Below are 22,927 nucleotides of genomic sequence, written 5' to 3'. Positions count from 1 at the left end.
CCGGTGTGGGGAGACAGATAAGTAAGCCGTCACCTTGAAACGGGAAGAGACAGTGGAATCGGGGAAGCACAGGGTGTTATGGGAACTGGGGAGGATGAGTGCGCACATGCGTAGGCCTTCTGGAGGAGATACTATTTTTACTGAAATGTGAGGAGGAAATTAACCAGGTTGGGGATAGGGACTGTGCAGGAAGAATGTTCCAAGCAGGGGAGAAGTCACCTGCTGAGTGTTACGTTCTTGGGGTGGACAAGAACTTGTGGGGCCAGGCAGTACTCAGGTAGGAAAACGTGGCCTGGCCCTGAGGTTTTCACAAGCCATGGAGAGGCTATTTCTCCTGGGCTGTGGGACGCAGAGGTGAGAGGACATAAGGCAAGGATGCTTCTCACCATTCAGAGCAGTGCTGCCTGGGAGAATTCAGCCTCCCGTTGTTCTTCCTTCTTCTCTGATGTTCCCCACCCAGTTCCTACTCCCCCATAATCCTGGGGGTCACCAAACCAGGTCCGGTGTGACTGCCTTTGTCCACTGTGGCTCCCATCCTCATGCAGAATGTGCTGTGCCCCGAGCACACTGCTCATCAGAAAGCCTCGGGCCCTGACCCTCGGCCCCAGAGACAAGCCTCAGGGCCATTCCCTGGAGAGGAGGGGAAGTTCCCTTTAACATGACTAAAGAATGTGGTGGAATGGAGGGAGGAGAAGCTTCCCCCGCCCCCCCGCCGGGGTGATGGTGGGCAGTGGAGAGGGCACAGCTCACTGCATGGGGTGCCAGGACACTCGGGGTCCATGGGCAGCCATTGGAGGGCTGGATTGGGGGTACTGGAGTGGGGCCATCTGTCTGGGTCCTATTTCCTGACCTCCCCTGTCCCTACTCTCCTTTCTGCAGGGCCGAAGAACCTGCTTTGCTTTGGGAAAGGACTTTGACACATTTTCAAAATAAAAGTGGAGAGAAATCTCCGGAGGGGAAAAAGGATAAATAAGCTTAAAAAAAATGCAAAGGGGGATGTATTAGTTATTTATTTTCAAAGTCGGGGGAGGCCTCAGCCAGCTCCCTTGAGTGAAAGTTTCTAGCCACTCTGACATGAGGTCGCAGAGAGCCAGGAAGTTCGGGATGCGGCACCTGGAGTGTCTTCAGGCCAGATTTAGAATCAGTTCAGCTAATCTAGGGCCACCCTCAGCCTGCCTGCCTCGGTGCTCTGCACTGCAGGGGTGAACACGCAAAGACCTGAATCCCTCCCTCCAGCTGAGGTAGAGGAGCTAGGACAGTGACAACAAGGACTGTTGGGCAACAGAGAGTGTGACAAATGTCATAACAAAAAGGTTCAAATAAGCACCAAGGGGACTGGGGAGGAGGATTCATTTCTGGTGGGTGTGGGGGGAGGGGTACTCAGTGAGGAAAGCTTTCAAGGGCTAGCTGAGTTGAGGCAGACTTTGAAGCCCAGCTAGGATTTTAATGGGCAGATCAAGCAGAAGGCTTTCTAGGTAGAGCAAATAATGTGATCCAAGGTACAAGGTGGGAAATTCTTTAGGACTTTGGAAATAGGGACGTTTGATTTTCTTAATTTATTTAAAACTGCTTTATTGAGGTAATAAGTCATATACTATACCATTCACCCATGTAAAGTACAGTTTACAGAGTTGTGCAATTGACACCACAATCGATTTTAGAAAATATTTATCACTCCAAAAAAAAAAAAAGCCCCATACTCATTAGCAGTCACTCCCCATTCCCCCAGTCCTCGACAACTACCAGTCTACTTTCTGTTTCTATGGATTTACCTAGTCAGGATATTTTGTATAAATGGAATCCTATAACGCATGGTCTTTTGTGACTGATTCTATCACTTGGCATAATGTTTTCTTTTTCTTTTTTTTAAAGATTTTATTTATTTATTAGATAGAAATAGCATGAGTGGGGGGAGGAGCAGAGGGAGAGGAAGAAGCAGACTCCCCGCTGAGCAAGGAGCCCAACGCAGGGCTAGATCCCAGGACCCTGGGATCATGACCTGAGCTGAAGGCAGACGCTTAACCGACTGAAACCCCAGGCGTCCCCGGCATAACGTTTTCAAGGTTCGTCCATGCAGAAGTATCAATATTTCAGTCCTTTTTATTTTTCCTTTGCCTTCATTCCTCTTTATGGCCAAATAGGATTCCACTACATGGATATACCATATCCACCAGTTGATGGACATTTGTCTTGTTTTCCCTTTTGACATTTGATGTCAAATGTGACATTTGATGTTTTGGTGTAGATGTATGTTTTCAGGACATTCCGTTTGAGTGGAGCCTAGGACCCTCATGGCAGGGAGTGGGAGGGGACAGGGTGAAGCAGAGCAACGGGCTCACCCACTCTGGACTCTGAGTGGTTGGGTGGGGGTGAGAAGGGCAGGCTCCTGTTCTGGCCTCACTGAGAGCCTGTGGTGGATGGGGCCAGGGCAGGGCCATCCCCCACCCGACACACACCCACACGATTGCATCAGATCTGACAGCAGTCTGTGACGCTGGAGATAGCCTGGGCAGCTGCTATTTTCCCTGTAAATCAGGTGCATTTGTCCCCCGTGTCCTGCCGAGGGCCATAATCAGTTAAACACATAGAGAAGTGTGAGCTACGTGGTTAGTCCAGAGGAGGGGAGTTTGTCAACAGGAAGCTGGCCAGCCGGGGGGACGAGGTGGTCAGGAAGCAAAGGTTAATAAGCCAAGTGTAAACCGAGGCTAGGCTCCTAGGCTCCCATCCCTCCCATCCTCACATGGGGGCAGTGGTTTTGTTTACAGGAAATGCTGCAAGTTTCTTACTGGCCCCATCTAACAGATTGGGAAACAGAGGCACTGCATGAAAGGGATCTGCCATTCAGAGACAGAAGCTAAGGTGTCTGGTGCTGCTGTAAGCAGCAGGCTTGGTAAAACCTGGGCCTTACCCTCAGTGCTGTGCCTGTTTTTGAGTTCGCAGGAAAATACAGGACACAAAAACAAGAAAGAGTTTTAGTCTCCTAAACAAGAATACCAAACCTCACCCTAACCCCAAAGTGAAGACACAAAACAGAGCTTTAATTACCATCTTTTCTTCCTTTCCTTCTTTCTTTCCTTTTTTTTGTTTTGTTTTGTTCTCCAGCCAGAAAACATTATGTTGTTAGACAAGAATATTCCCATTCCACACATCAAGCTGATTGACTTTGGCCTGGCTCATGAAATAGAAGATGGAGTTGAATTTAAGAACATATTTGGGACGCCAGAATTTGTTGGTGAGTTTTAGGCCTGTTTCTCTCCCACAAAAGCATCTGGGATCAAAAGGTAGAGAAATTCCGGGAATAAACCCTGTGTCTAGGGCTGTGGTCTCTGGGCTGAGAGGTGGTGGCTTGGAGAGCCCCCCCCCCCGCCCCGGCCTTAGAAGTAAAATGTCCCGCTGGTCTTCTGGGTAAGAGTTCAGGTGCTGGCTTTGAGCACCCAGTCAGGGAGGGGGAGGCCAGGTGGGGCTACAGGTCTTTGCCCAGTCAGATCCTCCCGGAGCTGGCCCCACCCCCTGCTCTTAGTTGAATTTATTGTGAAGATTTAAAATTACTTCGCCCTCTGGCATTCCCAGAAACTCAAATTTCTCTGGAGCAGCTTTTGATTTCCTGAAAAGGAAAAGGGAAATCATCTGCCAAATGCCAGATCCACCCACTCACCTCTCCTGTGTGCCTGGCCTTTATTCGTGCATGGGGGGGGGGGGGCGCCTCCTGGAGCAGGGCCCTGGCAGCTCTGTCTTCCCTCTGCTTCTCTCAGCCTTGGCTCAGGCCCCAGAAACCCCCGCATGGGACTGGGGCTGCAGGTTGGGGGTCCTAGAGAGACAGCCTTGCAGAGGGGAGAGGAATGAGAACTGAGGACCACCGTCTCTCTGCTTTGGGAGTTGGAGTGGTCTTGGAAATGGAGGGAGGGCGTGGTCTGCCCAAAACCTGGAGGCGGAAACTTCTGACCACAGTCTAATCAAAAAGGAAAATAGAATGTGTCAGATCATCCATTCTGATGGATGTTCAGGTCACACGTAACAGCTCCCCGGCCGTTATAGAACAGTGCTGTCCAGGCCCCCCAGACCCCAAGGTAGGGGAACCTTGCTGTGTGTCAGGCACTGTGCTGGTGCCCTACAGACATTATCTCAGTTAATCTTCAAACAACCTCATAAAGCAGATTTAGTTATTTTCTCTATCAAATGCTTTATTCAAGGCAAAATAACCAGTAGGTGGTAGAGCTAAGATTCAAATGTAGATACAGCCAACATCAAAGCCTGTGCTCTTTTGGTTACACTGGGTCGTCTCTCTATAAAGACCTTCCCCCCAGGAGGCTTACAATTTAGTGTGGAAACAAGACATCAAACCATCAAGTAAGAGTGCTGGAAGGATCTTTTTAGGTCATCTGGTCTAGTTTAACAAATGTGGAATTGGAAGGCTAGGGGATTTTAGTTAAGGTCAAGGAATGGTTATTCTTCATCTACTGTGTAACAGATATTAGGTGAGTTACTGGAGACACAGTCATGGCAAGGAGTCACACTCAGAATGACACATCCAAGGTCACACAGTGAGTTGGTGGCAGAACCAACTTGAACCCGGGGCACAAGACATCTATTCTTGAACTTTGTCCAAGATAGCAGTTGCTGTCCACTATTCACATAGGTAGATAAAATGCATATATTTATTTAGTTAAGTTCATACCAAGTGTTAATCAACAACAGACAGTTCAACAAGAAATTCAGGGCAACAGTGGAAGAAGTGTCACAAGACAGGATGTGATTCATTATAAAGTGAATGATAGAGATATCTCTGAAAGACCATTCAAACAAGATGGCCACTCTGGCAAAGTCAGTGGGATCAACCATGACCTTGAGTCAATGAGAGACAAAGGGCTGGTGTTGTGGGTGGGAGAAGTGTCTGAAGAGGGTTGGGGACAGCGCCAGGGTAGAGGAGGAGCACATCCCAGGTTCAGTCGTTTGTAGCAGGAGGTAGGGCCAGAATTAGTGCATTTATTGGGGACAGTTCACTGTCCACTCCGGATGGAGCAGAGTTCCCATCAGACTGGCCATGTGAGTGGGATATTGATGAGTAGGCCAGACTGTGGAGGTTTTTTTCCAGTGGTATGCTGTTTAATGTCTAACAACAGGGTCTCAAAACAAAACAAAACACAACCCTAATTTATAGCATTTGCCAATTTTAAGCTACCAGCTGGTCACTGAATTCAGGGTTGGGAGGAGATGCACACAGTTGACTCTGGTGAACCAGTATGACCAAGCTCCAGCCCAGAACTGGTTTTGTTTGCACCTTACAGATTTATAAGGTGACTTCTTTAGGTCCCTGCCCAAATTATGATGACTTTCTTTACCCAGGACTCCTGAGAAACAGGGTTATAATCACTTGTCCTTCTCCCACCATTCCTTTGAAATCTGAACCTGGGGCACAGTGTTGAAAAGTTATTACTGCCAGCCTCTAGGATTGTGGTGGATCTGGTCTTCCAAAAGCCCTCCTGCTACAAAACTGGATTCTTGAGAAAAATATTCTTTTTAATGAAATTCTGGACTCATAGGAAATAAGAGAAATCTTTAAGGGTAGTAACTCCTCCAGCATCCCTGGCCCCACCTCCAAAGCCAGTGAAATGAACTTAGAGCTGGAGCTGTGAGCAGCAAAAGAATTCAGTAGAAGGACCTCTCCCAAAGGCAAGGTATGTATCAGCGTTTCAGTGAGAGACCAGCAAGACTTAGATATCCGAGGACATGAGATATTGAAATTAGCAGATGTTGAGTATAAAATAAATGGAATGTATATAGAAATAAGAGATAGAAACACAAGAATAAGCAAGCAACAAGAGACTGTCAAAAATGAGCAGGCGAATTCTAGAAAGAACCAGATGGAAGTTTGAGAAATTCAGTATATATTCCTAGAAATTTAAAATTCAGTGAATGAGTTAAACAGCAGATTTTACACAGCTGAAGAGAAAATTGAAAAATTGAAAGGCAGAGCTGGAAAAATTAGCTAGAATACCACAGAAGGACAAAGACACGGGAATATGAAATAGAGGACAAGTGTAAGAGGGTAAAAATGGAAAGCCTAACAAAGGTCTGTTTGGAATCCCAGAGGAGGGAATGGAGACAACAGAGGAGCAACGTTTGAAGAAGATGGGTGAGAATTTTCAGAACTGTTGTAAAAACGTGCATCCCCAGACACAGAAAGGACAATGTATATCAAACAGAAAACAATAAAAGTAAATTCATTATAGTTATACTAAAGCTAACATTACAGTTAAACTATAGGTTACCAAAGGCAAAGAGATCTTAAAAGTAGCCAGAGAGAAAAGACAGATCATCAATCAATCAATCAATACAAATTTTAAAAAATTAGACCGACAGCATACTTCTCAAAACAACAATGGAAGCCGATGACTGATAGAATATTATCTTTCAAGAGCTGAGGAAAAATAAAAAACCAATAGGGAGCATCTCTCTACTTACTAGATGGGATGCTGATTCATGAATTGCTTAATAAAGTCAATTACATCCTCAAAAAAAAAAAAAGGACCCATAACTGCAAACCCAAGAATGTTATATTTCAGGAATGAGGGTAAATGATTCAGACAAAACAAAGCAAAAAAATTACAAGTGAACAACAAAAAAGACAAACCATGAAACAATTAACCACCAATGGGCATTTATTAATAGAACTTCCAAAGATGTGCTTGTGAATTAAATGACCTTTGAGGGGAAGTCTCAATGCAACAAGTAATAGGAGCGAAGAAATCAGTAAACAATAGGCAAATATAAACATTTTCTGTTTAAAATGATGATGGTAATGTTTTAATTGTGGGGTTAAAAAAAGAACTAAAAGTTGAAGAAAATAATGTTAGGACAGAGTGCTTGAAATTAGTGTTCTAAGGTTCTTGTATTGTTAGAGGGAGGTCAAAACACTGCTTTATGTTACAATTTGTTACATAGCCATCCTAAAGTCTCAAAAGTGGCCATTACAAAAATATAAGTAGGGGGGAAAACAATAAGAAAAGTAATAAAAAAAAAAAAAAACAAGAAAGAAGAAAAGCACAGAAGAAAATGGAGCAACAAAAGCACACAGAGGACAGAAGTGCATGTATATGCATATCAAGCAGATAAGCTTGGAAAATGAGTTGTGTTTCTCAAACTCTCTGTGGTGAAAGACTGAAAAAAAGAAATGTCTTCAATCTGTCCTGGACTGCTTCTTCAGTGAGATATGAGAAAAATAAATCCCTAGAAAAATTATCACAATTTGAATGTCATGGCAATGTCAAGTTGCTTTACAAGTTTCTAAATGCTTACTCCCAATTTGTGTCTGGACCAGTGACCGTTTATCTTCAGACTGCACCTTGAATCACTGTCCGAGAGGAAGTCTTTCATGTTTGTGAGGAGACATGTGCAAAAAAGTTCATAGCAATGTTGTTCCAGTAAGAAAAGAAGTGGAAACCATCCAAATGATCACTGAGAGGACCGTGAAGGGAAGATGCTATATATTTGCTTAGTGGACTATTACATAGCAGTGAAAACGAAAGACCATGGATGAACCCTGAATGAACGCTAGAAGCATAATGTTAAGTGTGTGGGGGGGGCACCAAGTGACTACATCATATCTAGTATGACATCATTTTTATGAAGCTAAAAAATAAGCCAGAAAAGTGGTTCCTTGTGTCTCAAAGTAGGGAGAGATGGGAAGGTGGGCACACCCCATAGATGCAATGGTTTTAATATTGTTCTAGATGAACAAACGTAGCCTTTCCCACTGTCTCCCTTTTTTCATTATGATCAAACAGGCTCAGCCCTTCTCTCTTCTCTAGCTACTCACCTCTCTTTCTCCTCTGTTTCATGGCCAAGTTTTTTTATGGCGTTGTCTACACTCTTATCTCAACTTCCACCATCCGGGCACTCGCTGGACATTACTCACTTTCCAAGTGCTTGCCTGCTTGATCTTTGGGCAGCACTTGGCCCTCTTCTGTCCTGGGTAGAATCTTCTTTCCTAGACTCTGTACCCACTCCTGGTCACCACGTCATCCACACAGCTCCTGTTTCCATGTGTATAATGAATGGCTCAGGATTTGATGGTTCTGACTCCCTCTCCTGTTCCCAGGACATGTTTGCCTGGATGCCCCTCAGGCACCTCAGGCTCATCATGTCATTGGCCCCAGAATGTCTTCATTCTCAACTCAGTGGGGAGGTGACCCTCTTTCAGGCCAGACTCAGGAATGTGGATTCCCCACTGCCTTCTTTTCTTCATTATCACCTTCCAGCGCTGACCTAACTGGTTTCCACCAGAGAGTTCTAAAGCAGGCCTTGTTGCTAGGCCCCATTTCCCCTTCCTGCATCTTCCTCATGCCACCCTGCTCTTCCTCTTCCAGGTGTCCCTCTTCCTCACTATCAAGGCCTCTGTGTAAAAGCTTTCCACCAGAATAACCGGCAACTTCATTTCTCAAAATTCTTAGACCCAGAATTATCTCCATCTGTTGCTCTGATTTTTCCTTAGTGAGGATTCAGGAGGGAGACATTTGTCACCAAACGCCCTAAAATTCTCTCGAGCCATGTCTTCTCATTTTCATTCTCAACTTGGCTGATTCTTCAATTTGGCTTCTTTTAGCTCCAGAAATTGTGAACTACGAGCCCCTGGGCCTGGAGGCTGACATGTGGTAAGTTGTACAGACCACCCAGGTGACCTAGGGATCCTTTCAAGGGCAGCAGGCCTCAGACCCCGGCTCCGGCTGACATCCCCCTCGACCATGAAAACCCCTTCCTCCGCACGTTTGGAGCCTCTGGTTGCTCCAAGTGTGCTGGACCCGTGGGCCAGGCAGCTGGAGGCAGCCAGGCCCGGACCTGAGGCCAGTTAGAACATGGCCACGGCAGAGACCAGGGGAGGAGTGAGGCTGCAGGTGCAGGCTCAGCCCTGAGGCCTGCCACAGCCATGGTAAAGAAATAGTAACGATAGCTCATTCAGTTAACCAAGTGATCACTGAGAGCCTCTTAGGCTCTAAGCGCTGTGTGGGGCCCGGGGATACTGTAGTGAATTTTCTGCACAGACAGGACTCATTTCATTTGCACAGGGCTTTATAGTTGGCCGAGTACCTTGATTGCCTGGTTTTCTAAAATCCACCCAGTTTTGTGAGGTAGTTTTCATTACCCTCATTTTATGACCAGAAAGAGGCTCAGAGATGGATGATAAGGGACTTGTCCCAATCACAGCCTGCAAGTGCAGGAGCCTGATCTTGAACTCGGGTCCTCGGATTGAATGTCCAGAGCTCGATGACTCCAGACACATCCCTGGCTGCTGCTAAAGAGCAGGATGGAGGGGGTCCTGGACTTGAGATGGCATCTTTAGGCCGCCGTGGAGGGGCAAGTGACCCCTTCCCCTGAGGACCGTGCGGGGGAGTCCCTTGCTGGGCTGGGACCAGAGCCAGGTGGCTCTGACTGGCCTGTTTTTTGTTTTTCAGGAGCATAGGCGTCATCACGTACATCCTGTGAGTATCCCCGATGCCGGGGCGCCGACCTAGCTTGGATCCAGGGGACCCGGGAGGAATGAGAGAGGGGCAGGCAGACAGGCAGACTGAATTTACGGATTTCCCTCATTTCCTCATTTCCCACGAGCCAGATACGTTGAATGCACACGGCACACCTGGCGGCCTGAGCTCTTAGCTCCGTTTCAGACGCTCGGCCCCGGGGTGGAGGTGCAGCCTTGTCAGCATCCCCACTGTGGCCAGGCACACCCAGGCTGCACGTCCTGTGACAAAGTCGGCTTTCGCCCAGAAGCCTTGGTCCAGCCCTCCAGGCTGCCATGCCTTCCCCGATCCCGCGTCTTTCTCTCCCCTCTCCCCTTCCTTCCCCAGCTCTCACAGGCTCTCTTGTTTCTCCCCAGAGCCTCTTTCCCAGCCCCGAAATATTAAGTTGCTTAAGCAGCCATTTCCCGTGGAGCTGCATGTGCAGTGGATCTGTCACTTTCGATCTCTGTGGCCTTGGGCAGATACTTAACCTCTGGGCCTGTTTTCCTCATCAGGAAAATAAGAATCGCAAACTTCCTGCGCACGGGTGTGCTGGGCAGCTTAGATGAGCCGCCACGTGCAAAGCTCCCGGCGCGGCTCCGGCACGTGGCACGTGGCTGATGAGTCAGCGTGCATTCCAGCAGTGCTTCCCCACCGGCTTCCCCTCACCGCACACCTGGGACGTGCTATTTTTAGGGCACACTGGGTAAGAGTCCGCCAGCAGCCAGAGGCGCCGTGGGGGCTCCAGTGCCCCACACCCCCGCACGCCAGTTCTCTGACTTTTCCAGCAGCCCACAGACTGGGAGCTCTGTACGACCTGGTGGACCCCCCTGAGCTGCGGAGGAAGGTCTCGATCCTGGCTGCACGTTAGACCTTTTAATACCTACCGCTGCCCAGGCCCACTGCAGATCTATTATCTCAGAATTGCTAGGGATGGAGCCTGGGCATCAGTATTTTTTAATCAGTTTTTTATTTTTTTTTTTTTGTGAGAGAGAGAATGAGAGACAGAGAGCATGAGAGGGAGGAGGGTCAGAGGGAGAAGCAGACCCCCCGCCGAGCAGGGAGCCCGATGCGGGACTCGATCCCGGGACTCCAGGATCATGACCTGAGCCGAAGGCAGTCGCTTAACCGACTGAGCCACCCAGGCGCCCCTTTAATCAGTTTTTTAAAAAAGATTTATATATTTACTGAGAGAGAGAGAGCATGTGCACAAGTGGGAGAAGGGGCAGAGGAAGAGGGGAGGGAGAATCCTCAAGCAGACTCCTCGCAGAGCCCCACGCAAGTCTCTGTCCCAGGACCCTGAGATTATGACCTGAGCCGAAATCAAGAGTCAGACACTTAACGGACTGAGCCACCCAGGTGCGCCTGGGCATCAGTATTTTTTAAAAGCCCCAGAGGAATTGGATGCAGAGAAAGAGAATCTGATGCAGTGCTCGATGGTTCCAGATTCTGCATTGGCTCTTGAAACCTTGATTTTTTTTTTCAGAACTCTGATTTCCTTATTGAAATATTGAGCCTTCTTGCAGCTCATTGGAGTCCCACACAGTTTCTTGAATGCCTGCTCCGTGGTGGGCACTGGGCTAGGCATGCAGGATGCTGACATGAAGGAGGTCTGCCCTGCTTGCCTGGAGCTCCCCTTGTCGGGGGAGACACCACACAGCTAAGTCGCACTCAGTGGGACCAAAGTCACGCTGGATGTATGAACACGTCTCTGTGAGACACAGCTGGGAGAGGCACTGGTTTGCTGGGGCTGTGGAAGATTTAACGAGTTTAGATGTGATCCTGTAGAAAATGGGGAGTCATAGAAGGTTCTTTGGGTTCAAAGACAGAAATAATGGCCACCAATTCCAGAGCGCTTAGAATGAGCAAGATTGCAGGGAGCATTGTCAATGTATTTATTCTTTACAACAATCACGTGAGGTGGAGGCTTTTATGTTCTTCATTTTATAGAGAAGGAAACTGCAGCTCAGAGAGGTTGAGTAACTTACCTAGGTTCACACAGCTATTGAGTAGCAGAGCTGGGATTCAAATCCGGGACTGAAATATCAAAATTTTCCCAGTGCACCTTGCTGCCACTCTGCCAAGAAAGTGGCAGTGGGTTGGGGATGACCTTCAAGAGATATTTAGTAAATAAAACCAACAAGAGTTTGGGGCCGGTTAGATGTGGTGAGGGAATGGATGGAAGAGTCAGAGGTGGTCCCTGTGTTCTAGCTTGGGTGCATCCGTGAAGGGACATCATTAATCAAGGCAGGGAGCTCTTGGAGGGAGGTTAGGGCACAGTGACAATTGGCACATCTAGGGAGAGGTATCCCATAAGAGGTATCCCAATATGAGTCAGGAAACAGTAGATTTGGGAGTCACTATCTGAATGACACATTCTTGACAAACCCTGCAGGGGAACCTGACACACCTGTCTAGGCCCTAATGGCCCATCTCTTCCCACACCTCTCAGGTTTGGCGCAAGCTGTTCCCTTAGTCTAGAAGACCTTTCATCTCCTCTGACTGCTGATAGCCTCTTCATTCTTCAAGACGCAGCTGATACAAATGTCAACTCCCCCATGAAGCCTGCATTGGGTTTCCCCTCTGTCCTGTGCTCCCCCAGTCCTTCGTCTGGTCTTCCATTATATTCTGCTTTATTCTGCTTGGGATTATGAAAACCCATGTCCCTGTGTTTCCTCCCCTCCTCTTCAAGTTCCTTGCAGACACAATTTCTCTCTGTCACGTACTTAGTAGGAGCTCCATAAAGTAGATTGAATTCAACTGTTAGCTGAAAAGGCTGCTGACTGGCTGCCCAGAGGCGGGCAGGCGGTGTTGCTGGGAGCCTCCCATCCCCAGGCAACAGTATGAGTCAGGGTTCCCTGATTCCATCAGCCCCACCTCTGTCTACTTACCTACAGTCACGTGTTCCCTCTCTGTGTGCTCAGCCTAAGTGGAGCATCCCCTTTCCTGGGAGACACGAAGCAGGAAACGCTAACAAATATCACAGCAGTGAGTTACGACTTTGACGAGGAATTCTTCAGCCAGACCAGTGAGCTCGCCAAGGACTTCATTCGGAAGCTTCTGGTTAAAGACACCCGGTAAGATGACAGAGAAAGGCATGGGCTTCTGGGGTACTGACCTTCTCCTGTCCCCTCTCCCAAAGACATGTCATTCTGTCCCTACTTTGCCATGGGCTGCCATCTGCACCATTGTGGCCTAATCTGGGCAGGTGCTGAGAAGCGTGGATTAGCTGAGACTTGGCATTCATCTTGCTTGCTCAAGTCTTTCTGCTTTCTTTCTTGCCAAAGTACAAATAGCTCTGTGTGTATGTGTGCGCACGCGTGCGCGTGTATGCACACATGCATGTTTGAAAATCAGCTTGGGTTTCTCTAGGGCACATCATCTTTTCCGGTCTGTCCCAAAGGCACCTAGAACTAGGATTTGAAAAGGAAAGTGGCAGAGTTTCTAAACCAATTCAGGTGGGAGTTGGGGGAGGCAGACTCAGAGGGGCCAGTAAGTGGGAGAATAGGAGACATGCTAATCCTACCCCTTCTTGGGGCCCAGGGTGAGCCCCATGGCTATAGAGTCAAAGCAGGAGATAGGCCGGGGATTCTAAGGTGCTGGGTGCCCAGAGCATGGACTAGATGGGACAGGAATGAGATCTCCAGATTCTAGAAGGCCATGTCCTCTTGGTCCCACAGACTTCAGAGAGAGCCAGAATGGGGTCCTCTGAAGGGCAGGGGCCTGGTTTCCCCATCCAATGGCAGTGCTAGGTCAGGTCCCTCCCAGAGCAGGGAAGGATGGAAAAGGGATCTGGGAAGCAAATAGAAAAACACTGAGGTTTCGTGCTCTGTGGAGAGCTAAAGCTCACAAGAGCACTTATGACTCTCATAGAGTGTGGCGTTAGGCCCTTGAAGTTCAGGACCAAAGATGAGGGTTTACATAATGTCACTCTACTGAGGGGCCTGCCTGGACCACTTTCTCTGGAATGCGGGGACTTCAGCCAGTTCCCCATCCATCTCTGCATCCCCCATTATTCTGGTTCAATGACAATGGTCAAAGAATGCCACAGTGCAGGTCTGACAAGAGTAAGAATGGAGACCATTGCTCTCAGCTTCTGTCTTCATGGATCATCACTGTTTTCTGATCCTCGTTGCAGGAAACGGCTCACAATCCAGGAGGCTCTCAGACACCCCTGGATCACGGTAAGGGCATGGTGTGGAGTGCCAGTGAGCAGGCAGGTCGGCAGTCTCTCTGGGTGGGTGGCCAGATGCAGAGGGCCCACCGAAAGACCTTTGCTAGAAACACCCACCCTCGGGCACCGATGAAAGCCGGGCGGGGGTGCCAAATGGTCTGGATTTGTTCAAATAGGTTCATAGGTTTAAGTTTGTATTTCACAGGTTCAGGTGACTTATGAAACAAAACCTCACAAAGCTCCGTTGAAACCTTTTTCTTTGGGGCCATCTTACAAAGCGTACTTTGTCAGAGGACGTGTCACTGTCACTCTCAGAGCAGAAATCAGGACTCCCAAGTTGTAGAGAGAAAGCAATGACAATTAAAACCTCAACTCTGTAACCAAGGCTCCTTCTTTCTAACTTTCGGCACTCAGAGTAAAGGATGACACTCTGACCAGAACAGGGCTCGGAGATGGAAGCCTGGTGGGGAAGAGAGGTGGCCACCCCCAGGGCAATGCTGTTCCCTCTGGGGAGATGGGGGCACGAAGGCAACTCCCCGCCTAACCTGCTTCGTAATTGGGCTTCCAGCCGCTGGTTTGGGGAGGGTCTTGCTGTCTAGTCACGGTACAGTAAAGTGCTAGTTAAAAGCACTTTGCTGAGGGGCGTCTGACTGGCTCAGCTGCAGAGCATGTGACTCTTGACCTTGGAGTTGGGAGTTCAAGCCTTCAAGCCCCACATAGGGCGTAGAGATTACTTACAAAAAAACAAAACACTTTGGTGGGGTGAGAATCAGGAGACCAGGATTCTGGCCCTACTTCTGCTGCCTGATGAGATGTGTACTCCCTGGGCCTCACCAGACTTCCCGTTCACCCGCATTGCAAGGAGAGGGCTGGCTAGGATGATCTGAGCATGCAGATGCGGAAGGATAGGGCCTATGGAGGATGGAGGGCAGGGAGGGCTGGAATGCTTCGGAGAAGGTCACGTTCATCTGCTCATTAAAGGATGGGGAAGGCCAAGGGCCCTCTAGGTTTGGAGTGGGCCCAGAGCCCAGAGCGAGGGAGTCTCTCAGGCTTAGTGTGCTGAGTTGCCTAGGCCTGGGATGCCAACCGGCCCTGAAGGAGAAAGGTCCCTCAGCCCCCCTCTGTCAGCCATGGCCTTGTCTGCTCCTACCTTTGAGTGGATGCCTGCAGAGTCCTGGCTATAGCCTGCTTGCCCGTGTGAGCTCCCTAAATGCTATGCGTGTGGAGACCTCCTCTAATGGCCATGGACCCCTCCCCCACCCTGAAGTGAGCATGCAGGCAGCACCCCTGTACTCTTTAATCTTTTTCATCATCTGTGGGGATGCTCATCCCACCGTGGTCCTCCCCGTGACCTGATGCATGCAGTGAATGTGTGCCTTCTGCCTGCACCTTGAACTGCCCTTCGGATCAGGCATCAACTTAATTCTGGCTGTTCTATTTAAACACCCACCAGTCCAAAGGAGAAGTCAGAGCCCCGGAACAGCAGAAGACAGAGCCCCCCCAGCTGAAGACCAAGCGCCTGAGAGAATACACCCTCAAATGCCATTCGAGCATGCCCCCCAATAACACCTACGTCAACTTCGAGCGTTTTGCCCGTGTAGTAGAGGACGTGGCTCAGGTCGACTGGGGATGCCGTGCCCTGGCAGGGACCCACGACACCATCCAGGACGATATGGAGGCCCTGGTCTCCATATACAACGAGAAGGAAGCTTGGTACCGAGAGGAGAGCGAGAGCGCCCGGCATGACCTATCCCAGCTCAAGTACGAGTTCCGCAAAGTGGAGTCCTTGAAGAAGCTCCTGCGAGAAGACATCCGGGCCACAGGGGCCAGTCTCGGAAGCATGGCCAGGAAATTGGACCATCTGCAGGCACAGTTTGAAGCTTTAAGGCAGGCGTTCTCAGCAGACCTACAGTGGATCCAGGAACTGGTGGGCAGCTTCCAGCTGGAGAATAGGAACGCAGATGGCCTGGGCTCCGTGTTCCACAGGGACGCCAGGGAGTCCCTAGTGGAGCTGCCCGACAGATCAGCCAGCAAGGAAGTCTGGGCCGGCTTGAAGCTCTGAGTACCAGAATCTAGTCGGTGATGCATCCTGGATGATTTGCAGAAGCGTGCTTCCGAGTGCCCTGCCAGGGCATCAGCTAGAATTATCCTGCGGGGTGTGTGTCTGTAGCAGAGCTTTCCACCCCCTTCACAGAATCCAGAACCAGGAAGGTGCTAGCTAGTTATTCATTCTGCACCTCCTCTCACCAACCTGTGTTTCTGGGAGGGTGGCTGGCACAGAGAGCAGCCAGGCTGTTAAAACAATTGCGAGTGAATACCCCTCCGCAAACCCTTCTCTGGAGGGAGAATGGCTGGCCCTGGGAAGATGCTTGATAATTGATTTGTAATAATGGATTTGTTCACATCTCACTTCCCATCTCTGTGCCTTAGGGACTGCAGACCAAAGGGCAATCTTTGCCTTAACTAGGGATAACAATAAGCCAGTGTGGTGCTTTCCTGCTACAGGAGGAGGGATTTAAAATGCACGGAGAAAATATTGCCTTTTATTTGCACTGGCTTTTCACTTACTGAGCACTTACATCTTTGATCTTTTAAAGAACTCTGTGAGCAGGAAGGTGGGTGGTATTATTATTGTTGTTACTATTATTTCCATGTAACTGTTGAGGAAATTGATACAGAGAGGAAAAGTAACTTACTCAAGGTCTTTCTTAGCTGGTCGATATGGATGGAACAGAAACCTAAGAAGCCTGACCCTCAGATGAGGTCTATGGGAAGAAATAGTGACACTTTGCTATAAATATCCACCTTCACGTTGAAGTTCAGGTCCAGAGGTAAAGTTAGCAACTTCATCTAGTTCATGTATTCTGCCAGGTATAGGTAGAATGCCCCATTCCTTTAGACGATTGTCCCAAGAAGTGGGTCCTGGAGGGTGCAGTTCGTGGGTCCTATCTAGCCCTATCCCTGTCTGAAGATCAGCTTGCAGAGCAGGAGGCAAGGGGGCAGCATCTCCCCCTTTCCCCCCTCTACCCCTTCTGGCTAAAGTCCCCAACCTTGTGTTAGGACTAAAGACCAAAAGGAACTCGATAAGAAGGTCCCTTTTCTTATGTACCTAGGGCACTGGGGCCCTGAAAGGGCTGAGAAACTCTGAGAGTTTAAGACTGGGAAGCACAGGGCGCCTGGGTGGCTCAGTTGGTTAAGCGACTGCCTTCGGCTCAGGTCATGATCCTGGAGTCCTGGGATCGAGTCCCACATCGGGCTCCCTGCTCAGCGGGGGGTCTGCTTCTCCCTCTGACCCTCTTCCCTCTCTTGCTATCTGTCTCTCATTCTCTCTCTCTCAAATAAATAAATAAAATCTTTAAAAAAAAAAAAAAAAGACTGGGAAGCACAGGCTCAGTGGTCCCCACCTGACGCCAAGCTTTGAGCACACCTCCCTGAGGACTGTGTGAGGTCATCTCCCTGGAGGGGCCAGTCAGCCAGCTCATATGGACAGAGCGTGGTGGAGTGTGGGCCCAGCACTAGGCTGGAAGCTTGGGGTGAGGGACCAGATGGTATCATTTCAAAGTGACTTCACAGACTCACAAAACACCCTTGTCTGATAGGCAGGGTAGGTGTTATTCCCAGTTTGGAGATGCGGAAACAGAGAGGTTGTGATTTGCCCAAGGCCACAGTCGTGGTAAAAGTGGCGCCCTTCTGATGTTACGTCTGTTGCTCTTTCTTGCTTCCCCTAACTGCCTCAGCTCCAGGAGTTTACTCTCCGCTTACAGGGCAGAGATACCCAGACTCACCTATCCATCTATTGACAAATAATGTTTGAGCACCTGCCAACTGCCGGGCGGTCGGGTTGGCACTGGGGATACAATGTTGAGTGAAAACAGGCTTGTTTCCTGCCTTCATGGAGTTCACAGTCAGGAAAAGGATTCCAACATTAATCTAGAACATTCTACAAGTACAGAAGTGCAGGTGGAACACATGCTATGGAAGAGAAGTGTGTAGCTGGCAGCAGGGGTTTGATCTAGTCGGGGAAGGCTTCCCTGAGGTGGTGATGCTGGAGGCGAGGTCCGCAAAGCAAACCAGGGAGAAAGAAGTGTTCCCGACAGAGCTGTCAGGGCTAGGGCTTGGTGGTGGAGGGGGCACGGAAGCTGGAAGGGAGAGGATAAGGTGGGTATATGGTGTAGATGTGTCTGGAGAGGAGGCATGACCAGTGGTACTTTGCCATATTAAAGAGCTCTGCCTTCATCCCAAGAATCATGGGGAGCCATGATGGATCCCAGGCTAGTCAGCTGCCTGCGCTGCTGGGCAGGGGAGGGCATGGCCAGTGAGCAGCACAGAAGGCAAGTGGTTTGGGACAAGACATGAGATTTTGACCCCATGCAAACCTACCTCCTTTTCCATTATCCTGCCAGATCATCTCAAATATCATACATAATATTTGTAACAGAAACGGTTTCTATCAAATGTAAGAAACCATATTTTCATCAAATATATGATGCATTGTTATTTCAGATACCAAAAATAAGAAAGAAAAAAGCCAAGTGAGGTAGGAGACTGCCTCCCCTCCCCCCACCCCAAAGCTGAGACACCTTCACTGAGAAGGCAACCAAGAAATAAAGCCATCGTGCAAAAAAGGGAAAGCAAGGAAACGTGTGTTTCATCCTTAATGCTAGATGGAGGAATGAAAAATCCTCCCCTGAGAAGAGGAGCCCCAGGTGGGTGGTAATCACGCAGGTGTGCTTTCTGTATTTGCCCAATCCGTGTGATCCGAACGAACCTCAAGCAGAGAATCTAATGTCACACGGTCTGAGGTTGGGTGGCCCCCAATGTCCGACAGAAGCAGTGTGGTCATCTCCTGGAGCACCTGTCTTCACTTCAGACCCACTGTAATGCTATGATGCCATTGGTTAGAAGAGAAGTCCTGATTTCAGAGATCCAAAAGTGTGTGCATTTGGAATCGGAAATGGAAGATAGCGAAGCCCTGTTTCCTGTGCCCTGCCTGGGAGACTGACTACAAGTGACCTGTCTCCAGTCTCTCCAAGAACTTACTCGCCCTTTGGCCATGTCAGTAGACCTTGAGCTCATACAACCAGATCTCCTAAAGAAAGGAAGCCCCCAGCTGAGTAACTCAGGTTAAACTTTCTTGTGAAGCTCGAGATAAAAGGCACTACAGGAGTAAGACGGTGCTGATTTGAATTAAGGACACTGGGAACAGGGAGGGGAAAGCGGTTAGTCCAGAATCATGGCACTGGCCACTCACCGTTCGTGCTGGGAGGTACTGAGAGGCGAACCACCAGACACTCTCGTTTTACAGCATTTGACAGGACAAGACCCGGCTGGAGTCATGCAGCTGGTCATCCCCAGAGCTGGGGTCAGAACCATAAGTGGTTTTCCTCCCAGTCGTGGAATCATCCTTTCTGTGCTCATGTCCTGTCATTGGTAGCTATTTATTATTTAGATGTTTTCTAAGCAGACCCTTTTCTGTACCTAAGAGCTTCTGAACACAAATGAACTGAGAAGTGCCCCCAAGTCTTTCAGGGAAATTAGAGGAGGCTGTGACCTTCCTCTGTCACTTGGCCGGTCCAACTCCTGTCACCCTTTGGCATCAGAACTTGATGCCAAGGGGAGAGCTCAAGGAGGCCCGTGGAACGCCCAGCTGGAGGATCTGCTGGATTCCCCGCCACATGAGCATAGCTGGTGTCGTAACCGTGGAGTCAAGGGCAGGGCGGGGCTGACAGTGGCCAGATGGGGTGTCAGGAGGGGAATGTTTCACTGGTACCTAGAGGGAGGAAGGCCTGGGGGGCGCTGTCAGGCCACATCAGCCACAAAGGAAGAGCTTTCATTCACCACGTATCGAGAGGTTGGCATCTGCTCTGTGCAAATGCCACCCTGGGCTGTCGGGGAGGCTGAGCGTGTGACATCTTCCTGATTACGGATTCCCAAGGAAGATGGAGAGTCAGCATCTGGGGAAGGCAGCAGCCTGTCCCCCCTCTGAGGCAGATGCACATGGCATGTGATAGCTCAGCTTTGCGGGAGGAAAGGTGGAGAGAGCCTGGTAACCGGTGAGGGGGCCGGCAGTGAAGGGACGGGGCAGAGTGATAATGGCAGGAGAAGTCAGTCTCCCCTGTGAGCCCTCTCCCCGCACTGCCCACCCTCCCCCACAGGTGATCATGAAGATGGCGGCCCCCCACCTCGCTCTGACAGGCAGGGCACCCAGCCCGTGTGGGAGGTGGCTGTGTGCCCAGCCACCAACCCCACTGTCAGCCTCTGGAAAGGTCTGTGGCACTGAATGGCCTTTTCTCCTTTGTCTGTGAAACTCTTGGCCTGTGGAGAAGATTCTTTGCCCTGTAGAGGAGACCCAGCAGTGGGCATATTTGAGGAGCAGAAGGGACCAGTTCATTTGGACAAACACTGATTGTGCTCTGGCTCTGAAGGGAGGTGACAGATAAGGACAAGACAACCCCTGAATAAAAGACTCAGTGTCTGAGACAGATGGGAACCACCCCCTGCCCCTGAACTGGGAGATGGGAAAGGCCATGCTGAGTGATAAAATAGAGATACCCAATATTCCAAAAAACGAGAGAGATCAATTTGGACTGAGAAAGGGTCAGAGGGTCAGCAGGGGGCAGAAACGTTCTCAGGGAGGGTCCCCCCCTCCAACACCTCCTTCCCAAGCTGTAGCCTGAGAAGGTGCCATGTAGAATTTGGAGGGGTGGGCATGAGCCCAGATTAGGGCCAGGAGCCTGGACCTGTTAAACGGAGATAAAAGAGGAGCTTTACAGGAATTTAGGGGGTGTTTTCGCTTTGAACTTTTTGTTGTGGGAAATTTTCACAAATACCCAGAATGGTATAGTGAATTCCATATGCCTCTTACCCAGCTGCAGCAGTGAGCAAGTTATGGCCCATAATCTCACATGCACCTGCACCACCGCTGTTTCCGGAGTATTTTAAAGCAAACTTTAGACTTATTTCACTCATAAATTCTTCAGCATGTATTTCTAAGCACTTTATTTTTAATACTACTCCTGTACCATCATCACACCTGACAAAACCAAGAATCATTCCTTAATATCACGTGGATACATATTCCATACTCCCGTGTCTCCACTTTTCTCCAGGTTGTCCTGTTGGGGGTGGTTTGTTCAAATCAGGATCTAAACACAGTCCATGCGTGGCATTTGGTTGTGACGTCTCTCTGGTCTCCTGTCTTCCATACCGGTACATGAGGGAGAGCTTTGGAAACTTTTCCTGGGGACAAAAAATTGCTCAGAAAACTGAAGGTCCTGGAAAGAGGATTAAAAGTGCAGAGACCTAACTCAGGAAAGTGAGACCAGGTCAGGCAAGGAAAGGGGGCATCCCACTCCTTTCCATTGCCTTCTTCTATGTGCAGGACGACCTGCAGAGACGCAGTCTCTCCACAGACCTCCCCACCCATGTATAAGGAGGCAGACACTCAGGTCCTCATAAGCCTCATGTGCTCCTTTCCTGGGAAGACTGGGAAGTGAAGCCATCAAAAGGGAGAGTTGGAGGTGCCACCTATAGAGAGACTGGATTAAGGGAGATTGGTGGGGCTGGAGACAGACAGACCCAGGCTGGAGATGGAAGTGGGTGCTCAGGTGTCCCTGACTTTCCATGGAGGATGGGGCTGGAGAAATGGCACAGATGGAGATTTGAAAAGTTGCAATCTGTTTGCAGTTTCTAGAGGAGGCCTGGTATTGAGAGAAAATCTGGAGTGCCTCTTCTTATAAAGAGAGTTCCTTTTTTGTTCCCCGGGGGGTAGCTGCTGTTCCAACTCTCTGCTCTCTGGGCGTCAGTGCTGACCCAGCACACCCTGCTGGACTTTGTCAAGGCCATTTGCATCTCCATAAAAAAAACCTGACTTCAAAAAAAAAAACAAAAACCTGACTTCAGCCACAGCATTCTGTCTTCTTGCCTCCTTTCCCGACATTTTTCCGAGACACTAAACGTGCTCCTGGGAGCCTGGTCAGAATTGCCCATACTCTGGCCAAAGGACCTCAGATTGGAAGGTGGGTACTGTGTGTTCACAGAGAGGGGAGGGCCAAGAAAAGGCAGAACGCAGCCCCATCCCCCTGACACCCCTAATTTAGTCAAAAGTGTTGGAGCCACATTCCTTCTGGGAACAAATTTCACTGCAGAATTTATGTCTCTGACTTTCAAGGATTAGATGGTGGTGTCAGCAAGTGGTGAGCCTCTTGGCAACCGAGGAGACCCATTGATTAGGAAAGGCCAGCCTGACAGATTTATGCCTGGGTGGCCCCCTTCTCAGGGTTCATGCTGTTTTGTGTAGCACATAGGCAGGGCCCTAGAAGCAATTGCATCACCTCCGATTAATGGCTTCTGGGAATGGTCCCCCCTCATATTTTAGTTGGGCCCCTCTGCTCCATGGCTGGTACTGCTGGACCAGTTGGAAGGTAGGATTCTTATTAATGGGATTCCCCTAACTGCGTGTTGACTTTCCAGCCATGGGGTTCGGGCCTCTCTCTTCTGGCAAGAGTGCCAATCAGTAAGTGGATAAAAAGAGGTCCCTTCCCTCCCAGCGTCTGCTGATCCCACCTCATCAAACTCTCCAAGTGAAGTACAAGTGTCCCCTGCAGGGCTTAGGCTCCAAAGTGAATGCAGACATCAGTGAGGTTAGAGGTAGAAATGTTCTGTGGGTTGGGGAGGCAGGAAATCACCCTGGAAAGGAGCCACTAGTTGCTGGGAGGTGCGGGAGAGGGAGAGTAACAAAAAACAAATACAGAATAGAATGTCAGGTAGTGATACCTGTCATGAAGAAGTAGGGTGCAGGCACAGTGCATTGTATGGGGCAGTTGGGGTGCTATTTTATATAGAGAAGTCGAGGAAGGCTTCCTGAGGAAGTGACATTTGAGCAAAGACTGAACAAAGTGACAAAGTGAATATATGAAGGAGCAAGAGCAAAGACCCTGAGATTTTGGGTTCCTGAGCCAGCAAGCAGACTGTAGGAGCCACAGTGACAGAAAGGAGAGAGGGAAGAGGAAATCAGGGTGGAGCAGGACCCAGATGGTACAGGCCTTGGGGGGCTTGGTGAGCTTGTTGTGTTCCATCAAGGGTGCCGGGAAGCTGCTGGAAGGCTTTGATACCAGTTAAAGTCAGGCTCTGCCCTCTTTTGTGTCTCCCCTCGGGTGAGACCTAGACCCAGGGCTGGGCTTGCCGGTGTGACAGAGGAGGTGAGAGGCGGTGAAGGAAAGAGCTAGAAGAGCTTAGCTGGATGGTCCCCTCAGCGGCC

The 22,927-nt window shown here is 49.4% G+C and overlaps 1 protein-coding gene across 4 annotated transcripts in view; it reads left to right on the top strand.

Moving 5' to 3' along the window:
• The window catches only part of DAPK2 (death associated protein kinase 2), a 109,081-nt gene that overhangs the window by 80,056 nt on the left and 6,098 nt on the right, over positions 1-22,927 (top strand). For 2 of the 4 annotated variants that reach the window (XM_081829564.1, XM_081829563.1), the window contains exons 5-10: positions 3,103-3,232; positions 8,603-8,651; positions 9,450-9,476; positions 12,419-12,571; positions 13,633-13,678; positions 15,122-19,200. In XM_081829564.1, the coding sequence (XP_081685690.1) occupies positions 3,103-3,232; positions 8,603-8,651; positions 9,450-9,476; positions 12,419-12,571; positions 13,633-13,678; positions 15,122-15,730 (1,014 nt within the window). In that variant the 3' untranslated portion in view covers positions 15,731-19,200. Of the gene's footprint in view, positions 1-3,102; positions 3,233-8,602; positions 8,652-9,449; positions 9,477-12,418; positions 12,572-13,632; positions 13,679-15,121; positions 19,201-22,927 lie in introns of those variants that run through there. The other 2 variants (XM_081829565.1, XM_081829566.1) reach the window with 1 other exon arrangement.

This window comes from Leptonychotes weddellii, chromosome 9 (genome assembly GCF_054177405.1).
Source record: "Leptonychotes weddellii isolate Sample4059 chromosome 9, ASM5417740v2, whole genome shotgun sequence".
In the NCBI taxonomy this organism is placed as follows: domain Eukaryota; kingdom Metazoa; phylum Chordata; class Mammalia; order Carnivora; family Phocidae; genus Leptonychotes; species Leptonychotes weddellii.
Note: the sequence above shows the minus strand (reverse complement) of the source record. Positions and strands in the feature narration are given on the sequence as shown.